Below are 12,031 nucleotides of genomic sequence, written 5' to 3' on the forward strand. Positions count from 1 at the left end.
AGGTGGTGCCCTGTACAAACATCTATATGAAAAATGTGTCACAGAAATGAGTGAAAATTATGTGAATGAAGTCATGAAAAGTCCTTCTATTCTGACGTTTTTGTCTCCCTGTAGCTGCTCGTCTCCCCCGTGTGTTACAGAAGTAACACCACATGGTAAGGGAAATGAGTAAGATGTAGGCGGGATTTTTGCACTCTGTAACATGAGTTCAGAAGAACTCAATAACGAAATCATACCCTCAAAGCGTGCAAAAATATACCACCAGGGCAAATTCATAGTTTCTGCCTTTTTTGTGCTCTGTTACTGTAACAGCCACAGGGAAAGAGGTTTTCAAGGAGAAGGTAAGTTTACTTTTGTCTTTGTCCATTTTTCTATTTTCTTTTCTATTTTTCTTTTCCTTCAAAGCAGCTAGGTAAAGAAATACTTAACTTTGTTATTTCTTCTAGTTTTAATGTTAAAATAACTGTCAGGTGTGAACAGACACTACCTGCAAATCCATGCTTTTGTCTGATGAATGTCTTAGCCAATATTTTGATGGTGTATTTTTTTTACAGTCTGAAAAAAAATAGTACAAATATATTTTAAAATTAGCAGTTCCCAGTGTTACTGGCCTCATCCATATAGAAGCATTTTTCTTATGTTAAGACCTGCATTACAGTGTTGAAGAATGCCTAGGTCACTTTTTCTTGAAAACAGTCAAACTGGAAATGTTTGGATTTTAGAACTTTACATCCATAGAGAAAATTACTATGCAGAGTGAGTCCCTTTTAGGAGTACTGTATTTTGGCAAGAGCAGAATGGGAACACGGCAGTGTCCTTTCTCCTTTACAGTTTTAATACTGAAGTAGAAGATTTCACATACACACAGTTCTCTGAAAATGTCACAGGCATGTAGGCATAATTTTACCTTCATAGCACAACCAACATGTAAGCAATAATTCCATTTCATATATTCCCACTGACAAAAATAGTTTTCGAAGTCTTTCAGAGGCAAAGCTGGGAAATAAATCTCAGAGATTTAGTCTTAATTACTATACCCAACACAGATTTTCCCTTAAAAAAAATTAGTCATATAAAAAGAAGTGTAAGTTTTGCGGGTTTTATTAGTTACAAACCTTCCTTTTCATTAGTTACAAAAATCATAGCAGTATCAAAACATTATGAAATCCATGGTTATATATTACTCATAATCAAAAGGCTATTGGACAAGTTTTTATTCTTATCTAATCACCTTTGTAATCAATCTGGATGAGAATAGCCACTGCAGTAGGATTTCAGCTTCTGAATTCCTAACATGACCTGTGGACATGTGCCAGAATTCAAGCTTCTGTGAGAAGTAACTGAGAGTGACTTGTGCTGTAGCATAGAGTCTAGTAGTAGCTGATTTCTGTAGAAACTTTATAAGCTACAGTATAGGAAGGAAACAACTTCACACAGAAATACTCTAAGTTTCCTTAAGATTTTGATCAATAATCTGCACAGGGATTATTTGAGATGTGAAAGAAAGTTTGAAACACCCCTGGGGAAAACAGTACAATTCCCAGTTCCTCTATGGCACCTGTTTTTCTAAAGAGAAAAAGCACTTGATATTTGCACAGGTATAAGAAAGAGAAGGAAAAGGCATTTTCAATAAAAAATTTGCAGTTATCAGTTGAGGAAATAATAGTTGCAGTATTTCTGTTTAGTATTTAAATATGGATTCCAAATAATGTAAAAAAAGAAAAGGAATTAATCATCTTGGATTTACCTGACCCAAGTGGATAACTCAGAGTTAGAGAGATTCCTCTGGGCAGGTTGCCCTGGACTATCTTTTCAGCGAATGGCAGAAAACAAATATAGTGCAATCTTCATTTCTGCTGTCCTAGACTAGGTTGAATAAACCATGTTTTGAGTAGCTGGTTTTTTTCAGACATTGTAAAGGCCATATGGAATTACTGGTTCTCCTGTGAGCATATCTATACAGCTTTTGGGTAAGTTTAGATAAGATGAACTCCACCCCATTCCACCTGACAGCGTCTTCAGAGTTAGGTTAAAAACTTAAAATATTTTAATTTCCTTTAATTCATTTCCAATAGCAAGCCTGTTATTTATTTACAATCCATAAAAAATTATCTGATCCTTTATGTCCAAGAGTCAAGAGAAGTTTATGTAATTTTTTATTAAAGAATTACTGAATAAAAGTAGAAATTCTCTTTTGCTCAAGACCCAAAGGTGTGATCCTGTCCTCCCGTATTAATAATATTGTATTCCACAAAGGATTGCAAAGCCAAATTTTCTTTACTCTGATATTTTTGTGAAGCTAATACTCCTACATTTTCTCTAACGTCTGCACAAGTGATGGAAATAATTTTAATTGACTCAAGAGGTGTAAATAAATAAAAGCATTCTGTGTGCTTAAAACAGTGCGGTGTTATGCAGTTGGGTGCAGTCATCACATTTCACTCAGTTGAGTAGCTTGCTTCTTTCATGGAAAGAATGTCAAGAAACATTTCAAATATAGCTAAAGATAGTAAAATATGGGAAAATAAGTTATTCATGTATGAAACAAAGGATGCTTCTGAGGATATTAGCATACTCCCATATGCATTTATTATCATCATCAAATAGTATAGGAGACAATTCAGAAAGAAAAGTACAGTACAGAGAAACAGAACTTTCTTTGCATCACAGCTCACAGAAAAGGATAATGAGAGTACAATCCTTCCAAATAAGTGACAAATATGGGTTTTGTCAAAGAGGAGTGATTCAGCAAAAGGACACTAAATAAATTTAGCTAGTCCTCAGATATAAGCTGGAAACAGAAAAATGTCAGTCTCTCTTTGAAATAATGTGAGATAAATGTGTCATGAAGACTTAGTTCTATTTCAGGTGTTGCTAAAAATAAAACTGTAATGCTGACACTGTGAGTGAATACAGTAGGCTCAAAAATAAACATTATAAGAAGAATAATCATACTTACCTATTCTGCTAGACTTTCTTTGGCATAACCACAGAAATGTGAATAAATAAAAAAATGAAAAATAAATGCCCTCAAAACTTGGGAAAAAATGTCTTGTCAACAAATGGTGGAGAGACTCGTACATATCCGAGTGATCTTCACAGCATGTGCCTGATGTTGGTATGAACATGACACTGTGCAGATGATCAGGACTGTTTTGTAGGCAGAGTAATGTTCTGGCTGTAGAACTTGGGTTTATTAAAGAACTTCTGAGAATATTTCTATATATGCTTTTCTTGAATATAAAAACCTGAGGTCATCGCTGAAGAGTCCGAGGATGTAGTTTTATTTGCTTTTTCCTTGACCACAATGCCATTTTAGGAGTTCCTTTCACCCTATTTCCTTGTTGCTGGTCAATTCAACTCCTTGTTGAGCCACAGGTGAACCAGGCTGTGAACTGATTTGAAATCAGAATAAGCCTTTTTTCTTTAGATTTGCAGCGCTGGTAAAGGCTTAAGGAAGCCCATCTAAGACCTTTGGACAGCACCTGCAAGCGTACTTCAGGCTGCTGCATTTGCCTGGAAATTTCTTGATAGAAAGGAAATTTCTTTATTTGTTTTGTAAATGAGGAAGTGAAGTACACAGATTTGATTGACCTAGGGTCATAAACTGAATCTGTGGCAGACCAGAGAACTGATCAAAGCTCTCCATCACCTCACCACAGTACTGTAATAACTGTACTCTCAAAAGTAGTTTGTTATGTATATGAACTCACACATAAACTAGATATAAACAACTCTATGCTGAGAGTTTTGATACCTTTAGTGATTAGATAAGGGTCAGTATTTCTTACAGCAACAGAAATAGCTTAGATAGCTCTTATCTGGGTCTTTGTTGCTTAACCCACACTGTCATCTCAGATGAGCTTGCTCCACTGTTTGTGGTAAAGGATGTTAAGCCAGGTTAAAAAAAAAAAGTGCATTAGTTTTAATGATGATCATTTATTCAATACTAGTCACTACAAGGTTCCACAAGGTGTGGCACTAGCACAGCCAGGGATGCAGGTTGGAATCAGGACAGAGCCATGGAGGATGGGGAAGGCCAGGAAATGCTTAAGCCAACAATGCTGTTGAAAGAAATGCTGCTGAACAAAGTTTCAACCTTCCTCTTGGAAGGCAGGAAATTTGCCAGAAATCCAGAAATACTCTGACAGTTTTCTTGTCTCTTGAAAAATTCCTCTTTATTTCCAAAGACGTAAAAATTGGATGTGGATTTCTAGGGCTAACTGGAAAGGTGTGTGTAAAGGTGGTACATGTGGTGCTTAAACTCAGTGAAAAGTGATTGGACTTGGAAAGCTATGACCCAGTCCTTCAATTCACATCGACAGTTCTTAAGAAGAGTACCGAATGATTATCATTTCCTGCTGGAGATCTCACTTTTCGGTAGGGAAGAAACACATAAGAAATTCATTCAGGTTGTGAGTAGATAACCTGAATAGTCTTTTAACTTAAGCAAGCTATCAACTTCTGCTTCAATCTTATCTTTATTTTACACTAGTTATATGAATATTCAGGCCTCCTTCTATCAAGTTCAGTGCAAGCAAAATTCACCCTACTCTTTAATCCAAACTACTGAAGCAGATTAGCAATCATTTCCAATTCGTGAGTTAAAAATATGCCATTCTGTCTTTGAAATCATAACACTTCTGCAGGTACTAGCTTCAGGAAGCAGTCTCAGGGTTAGGTTGTAATCAACCAGCTGTCGCACAGAAGAAAGCAGTGAACACCTTTTTTTAAATCAGTAGTGCTTTCTAAGTCAACCAAGAGTTGGAGCACTTAAGCACAGGAGAGAGAACTTGCCTTGCTCATGGTTGTAGAACTTATATTCCATTGTAGACTGGGCATTAGTTAAACAGGGAATCTAAACAAAGGACACCATGGTGACTGTCTTTGTTATTAGCTTCCACTAAATCACAATGCTTGAATTTATTAAAGACTTGATTAAATCCCAGTCACATCTGGAACAATGGTAGATAATCCTCATTGCTCAACACAACTAAAATCATTGCCATCTTCAAGTAGGTACAAAACTACAAGATCCAAACAATATGCAGTTGGATTTACTAAGCAGGTAGCTAAAAATTGTTAAATGAACCTGCAGAGATTTGAGTTACTTGAGCACTTATACAGTCTTTCTGCAGAGTGGACATGGGATATTCTTTCTGTGTTTGCAGAAATGAATGGGACAGCCATTGAAAATTTTGTCTGTGTCATTTTTAATGTGTCCTTCATGAACTGCACGTGGCATGTGGGCAGGACTGCTACAAGAGATACCCAGTATTTTCTGTACTGGAGGCCCTCAGAGTAAGTAGGTCTGTTTGAATGTAGGGAATTTTCATTTCTGGTCTGATATGTTACATTGTCAGTATTTAGCTGATACGATTTTTCATGTAAAGGAAAGAAGATGTCACAGGGTGTCAGAATTACATCAAAGATAATTGGGGAAGGAACACAGGATGTCGATTCCAAAATGTGACAATAGCATATAAGTATGCTTATTTCCTGGTAAATGGATCTAGAAGTGGACAAAACATTCAGTCATATGAGAAGAAGATTATGCTATACCAAATTGGTAAGGATTTTGTTTATTATTATTTTATTTCTAGTTTTATGCTAAAAGAATGAAGAATTCATGCCTGGGAAAAAGCATATATTTTAAAACACTGCTCCTCATAACAGGTGGGTTTTTTTCGTTTTCTCCAGACCTGATGTCTGAAAAGTCTAAAGTATAAAAATGAACAAAAACTAAGGAGTATAGAGACAATCATGGGTTGGAGAATCATGAGCATTTCAGTCAAATATTTATTCTGTGAAAGAAAGGCATCATCTTTTGGGATTAACTAGTTAAGGATGCCTGAGTGAGACTATCTAGATGTTGGTTTTATTATCTCATAATTCTGTGCATCTACAAATAAAAAAGTACCAATCACCTTAACAATGTGAGCAAAAGCCTTCATTTTTTTTAAATGGAAGAATGTTGTTGATTAAAAAAATAGTATTTCTATTTTATATGAACACAGTATTAAAAAAGGCTAAGAAAAACAAACACATACAGATTATATGTTGAATTCAGTAAAATCTAATAAATGGCTTGTGTTTTTTAATTTTACTTACTGTTGTTGCTGATGCTCCAGTCTCCTCATCTGGAGTGCTAAACCAGGGAGTCATGCTTCAAAATATGGGGAGAATACAGTAATTCTGCTTAAGCTGCACTATATCTATTTAGACCAGTTGCTTGAACATCTACGTATATTTTTAAAAAGGCAGAGTGAAGAGAGCTATTATTAACCAATAGTATTTCTGATTACATTATTGTAGAAAAACTCACCCCTCCATTAAATGTCACTGTGAACTGTAGAGAAGCTTCTCATACATGCAATATTCAGTGGCAACCACCTCACACGAGTCATGTGAAAAGAAGCAGTTGTTTCAAATATGAAATTGTCATAGAAAACAAGGTAAGAATAATTATGACTTTTAATAGTATTTTATTATGTCTGTATTCCCACACATACCAACATACAACCAGTACTGTGTTCTCTTCGCCTACTTAACTAATCTCTCCTTTTTGATGTGTAGTGCCCCTCTTACACATGAGCTGAGGACTGCTATTACTCACAAAAAGGGGCAGCAAACTGAAGGAATGCTTTCAGTCCACTGCACAGCTGGTGCTTAAAGCAACTGGGCAAGGAATTCCCCATACTGAGGGAGAATACCTATTCTAGCACATATAAGAGAATGGAGTCTTAGATATCTCCACCTGGATGCCAGTACTTTTCATTCTGTCTTTTGTGTATCCAACCTTGCCTTCTTCTCCTATTGCCTCCATTTACTGACACCAGCCTGTGTTGCTGAAGGAGTTTAGGAGTTTATGTTTCTCTAGACTAAGCCTCCAGCATACACAATCAAGATGGTTGCACCACAGCTGTCACAATCAGATGTAAGGGGCAGTCACAGAGCATCTGTTCATTGTGGGGTTTTATTAAGTTCTGAGTTCTTTGGTTTTTAATTTAAAGTGGTTTTCCAGGTCTCAGCTGTATATAGATGTTATTATAAATTTCAGTACCTGCAAGTATTTTGAAGTATTACATCCTTAAAAAAAACACACTTCAAAATATTTGGAAATATTTGCTTGTTGTTCCAACAGTAAAAAATAAAAAAATTAAAAAAAAAATAAAAAAAAAGGAGACGTAACATAGCTAAACTGTTTAAGACTATAAAAGCCACACAGGCAAAAAAACCTAATGATAATAATGTTGTCTGAGTTTACTAGTAAGTTTTAGATACTTTGTTTTGTACAAGTAAAACATAAAATTTTAATTGGTTCTAAACCTGAGCCTTTTTTGTTTAGCGCTTTGATACTCAATTCTGTAATCAAATTTAAGTGGTACAATATTTCAAAGCAACTGTGGTGAGGAGAAAATCATTTAGTGGAAGAATAGCTTAACTTTGCAGTCTTTAAAAGAAGGTATTTAAGATATTAGATACAAGTTTTTTTCATGAAAATCAAACATTCATGAGAGAGGGCTTGTTATTATAAGGTAGCAAAATAAATGATCTTAAAAATTAAACTTTTCTCTTGTTGCTAGGCTGATCCTGAGAAAAACTTCAACACCACATCTAAAACAGTAAGTCTATATTAATCTAACATTTATTCTTTATTGAAATTTCTTCTATATTACAGAATCCTCCAAACAAATTGGTTTGGTTTCACATTATCAGTTTCAATGTACTACATATGTTCTTTATTGATAAGTCTTCTAAATCCAAAATTTTAACCTATTGTTTATAAAACATGGTACAAAAATACCTGCAAATGTGGAACTTGGTATTACTTCACAAAATCTTCTATTTTACATTCTTTTGTACTTCCTAGAATATTTAGATATATATGTATAAATATGGATTGTGATTCTGTGTAACAGATACACAAAATATGGTTAATTTCTTCTTTATTAATGGTATCTGGAAGGGGTTGAGATGGAAGAGGCAAAAAAATATCACCTGAAAGATTAAGCCAGTATATAGATTAAGCCAGTATAAGACTTAAAAAAAATCAGGTTTTCACATCTGTATAATCTGGATGTCAAACTCTACTTCAGTTTCAAAAACATCCATAGTAAGGGAATGTCAGATCTCTAAAAAATTTTTCCTCTAAAGTCCCTCTAAAGCCAGGGAAGCACATAGCAAATTTCGTCTTCATATTATCAATAACAAAAATGTTTAAACAAAAGGAATTAGGATGAAACAATCTAACTTATTAAGGGATATTTTTCTATTTGTTATTTCACTCTAGTCTGTCCACAGAGACATAAGTGAAATTTTCTCATAATAATATAAAAATAATAAAAAATTCTCAGTCTAGTTGTTTTGCATTGCAGCACTCCTACCTATACGAGAACTTCCGCGCAGAAAAAAGGTACAGCGTCAAAATCAGAGCAACTGACACAGGCATTTGTTTAGTGAGCCCAAGTTGGGGAGAGTGGAGTACACCTGTGGAGTTTGGTAAGAATGAAAATCACTTCCTTGACCAAGTTCATTTAATCCTTGTCTGCCTCATTTATTACTTCATCCTTACAGATGGAAGCACACTGATAATTGCCCATTAATTTGCTAGGACAAAGAGAGGTGGAGAACTGGCATGTCTCTTAATATGAGGGAGTTTTCCAAGCATTCTGGTGTGACGGTGCTTCTTGCAAGGAGTTAGTGAATAAAGCAGACCTTTTTGAGGGCTGTTGTCACTACTTCTTCTTCTTCCATCTCTTGGATTTTTCAATACTCTGTAGGGCTCAGCTCCTCAGGTCTCATGTTACTGCAGATAGTCCATGTATTGTTAACCATTCTATTCCTTCACATACTACAGAGCAATGAGGTGCTAAAGTCATCACTTCATACAGTGCTTGACACTCTCCTGCAAAGTACATTGCAAATAGCTGTGCAATCATTCCTGTCCTGTGATGCTAACCAACACTTTGATGATTGTTTGACTTTCAGGAAAACAACAATTTACATCTACTTCATCATATACGTTATTTCTGATACCGGGGCTGGCAGCAAGTCTTGCACTTTTTCTCTGCACAGTGTAAGCCTCATTTCTTGCACAAAATTTTTATTCTGAAGTTAAAATAACACCTTTTCCCCCAGTGGAAAATTTCTGGCTTCTTTTTAAAGGAAATGAGGGAGGGGGGGAAATCAACACTGAACTACACTAGGAATCATGACCTGTTGGATGTTCCTCAAGTGGGTTTTATATTTCTGATTCCCAACATTCTTATCGACTTGTTTAATATAAGACAATGCTTTCCAATACTAGGTCAAAGCTTTACCTTGGTGTCACTTTCCTGACATCAGACCCTGCAATGTAGATGTGTGGTCCATGACATTGTTTTCATGTTTTGACGATATAACCCTTCCATATACTTAAAAACCCAACTTCTTATGAGGCTTTAGTAAGTCATAAAATAAATTATTGTCATCCAAATTCCAAACAATGAAATCATAACATTGTATTCAGCCTACATAATGTTTAGCTACTTTTGACTTAGAGGAATACTACTTTTGTCTTAGAGGAATAAAATAATACCTCGGGAGTATTATTATAGAATATGTGTTCATATGTTTGCACACTAAGTCTTTTCTTCACCAACACTTTATGTCACTGTAGAAGGGTTTATTTGAAAAAAACATCTGCTACAGTACCACAGCCAAGAGACCCATTCCATGAGGCCTGTCCAGTGGATTTCCAGGTACGTTTTCTTTCCGTTTGTCTGAAACTTAAAAATTGAGGTCAAGTTCAGTCTTGAAGGTATGACCTGTGTCAGAAAGATGCACACAAGCAAGAATCATTTTTCTTTCTTCTTCTTGTTCCTGTAGTATGGAAAGAGAAAGTCCATATGCAAATAAATATTCTGTTTTACCTTTTCCATTATGAAAAATTTGTTATTCGTCTATATGGAGCATTGGAGAAAATACAGAGTTTCACTCTGCCCTCCCTATAAGCCATAAGCTATCACTTGAATAATGCTAACCCTAAGCTTCTCAGTGCAATAATAATGCAGAACCAGACAGGGAAAGAAGGGACAAAGAATTCTACAATCATTTTGGCACAGAAGGTGTTAAACCCCATGTTAGTATTTGGTAATGATGCTAGAGGAGGAAAAGTTTCTACGGTATGGTAAGGAAGAAAGTAGAACACAGAGTTCAGAGGTGCTTACTTAGGTGGAAAGCTGGAAGGACTAGCGAGAAGGAACAAATACACAAACATTGCAGGAACTGCCCACCTAGACAGCGTGTTCCAATTTGTTTTAAGTTGGCTACAGGCAGGTCTGGAAACTGAAATTTGTCCACAGGGACACACTGAAGTACTGGTGAGCCTTTATAAATCCTCTTAAGTTCTTTTCCTTCATCATGTTAACTCTTCTATGTTTTAAAATAGGAGTTTTCTGTCTTTTGTGTTTGTAGTGGGTTGATACTGGCTGGACGCCAGGTACCTACCAAAGCCACTCTCTCACTGCCCTCTGCAACTGGACAGAGGAGAGAAAATGTAATACAGGGTTCATGAGTTCAGAGAAGGACCAGGAGAGATCACCCACTGATTACCATCACAGGCAAAATAGACTCAAAGAGGGGATATTAATGAAATTTATTACTAACAGAATCAGAGCCGGAAAATGAGAAGTAAAATAAATCTTAAAAAGTCCTTTACCCTGCCCCTACCTCCTTCCCAATTTCAACCTCCTCCCCCCACAGTGGTGCAGAGAGATGGGTAATGGGGGTTATGGTCAGTTCATCACAGGTTGTTCCTGCTTCTGCTCAGGGAGAGGAGTCATTCCCCTGCTCCAGCGTGGGGTCCCTCCCACAGGAGACAGTTGTTCATGAATTTCCCCAACACAAGTCCATCCCAGGAGCAACAGTTCTTCACAAACAGCTGCAACACGGGCCATTTTTCCACAGGGTACAGTCCTTCAGGCACAGGCTGCTCCAGTGTGGGTCCCCCACAGGGCCACAAGTCCTGCTAGGAAAACCTGCTCCAGCATGGGCCTCCCACGGGGTTACAACCTCCCTCAGGCATCCACCTGCCATGGCGTGGGTCTCCTCCACGGGCTGCAGGTGGATTTCTGCACCCCCGTGGTCCTCCATGGGCTGCAGGGGGACAGCCCTGGTCTGCACCATGGGCTGCAGGGGACCCTCAGCTCTGGTGCCCTGGAGCACCTCCTCCCCCTCCTTCTCTACTGACCTTGGTGTCTGCATTGTTGTTCACATGTTCTCATTCTGCTCTTCTATTGCTGAAATTTCATTTTTGCAATAACTTTTTTCCCTTCTTAAAAATGTTATCACAGAGGTGTTGCTGTCATTCCAGATTGTCTTGGCCTTGGGCAGCAGTGGGTCCATTCAGGAGCCAGCTGGCATTGGCTCTACTAGACATGGGGGGAGCTTCTAGCAGCTTCTCACAGAAGCCAGCCCTGTAGAATCCCTGTTACCAAAACCCGGCCACAGAAAATACAAAACCAATGCAGAGCTGAAAAGTCTTTTGTTCCTCTTTGGTGAGCTCAACATGGAGAGAAGACCTAGACATGCCTATTTCAGTGTTCTCATTGACAGAGTCCTACTACAGCTTTTATTTAATAACAACTCTTTGAATGACAGGAGATTCATAAATCATGACTTTGTGGCTAATCTCATGCCTGAAACACTAATGAAATGTTTTATTCTTCCTTTAATAGACAGAATATGAGAATCTGTTAATAAACCATGAAACTGAAGAAATAATAGAGATTGAAGAAGTGATGTAATGGAATGCAAGTGAAACGAGCAACTTGATATTTTTCAAGCACATATATCTTGTTGGCAGAAGTTAACAGGCTTTTCATATTCTCTTACGCTTGCAAGCAGAGAGAATAGCATTGCCTGTAGAGACAATTCCCCAAGAGCCTATCTTTAAAAGCCTCTTTCTATTTGATTGCACTTTCCATAAACATTTTGAGTTTTTGGATTACTTCTGTTTCTTCTTATGATAAATACTGCAGTGTTTCAG

At 36.9% G+C, this 12,031-nt stretch overlaps 1 protein-coding gene across 1 annotated transcript in view; it reads left to right on the top strand.

Annotated features, from left to right (window-relative positions):
• The first annotated feature begins 207 nt into the window (after nt 1-207).
• The window catches only part of LOC113947078 (granulocyte-macrophage colony-stimulating factor receptor subunit alpha-like), a 30,574-nt gene continuing 18,750 nt past the window's right edge, over nt 208-12,031 (top strand). The window contains exons 1-6 of the mRNA XM_027643311.1: nt 208-341; nt 5,172-5,301; nt 5,394-5,569; nt 6,316-6,455; nt 7,587-7,625; nt 8,379-8,502. Of these exons, the coding sequence (XP_027499112.1) occupies nt 5,174-5,301; nt 5,394-5,569; nt 6,316-6,455; nt 7,587-7,625; nt 8,379-8,502 (607 nt within the window). The 5' untranslated portion in view covers nt 208-341; nt 5,172-5,173. The remainder of the gene's footprint in view (nt 342-5,171; nt 5,302-5,393; nt 5,570-6,315; nt 6,456-7,586; nt 7,626-8,378; nt 8,503-12,031) is intronic.

This window comes from Corapipo altera, unplaced genomic scaffold, assembly GCF_003945725.1.
Source record: "Corapipo altera isolate COAL_440 unplaced genomic scaffold, ASM394572v1 0, whole genome shotgun sequence".
In the NCBI taxonomy this organism is placed as follows: Eukaryota; Metazoa; Chordata; class Aves; order Passeriformes; family Pipridae; genus Corapipo; species Corapipo altera.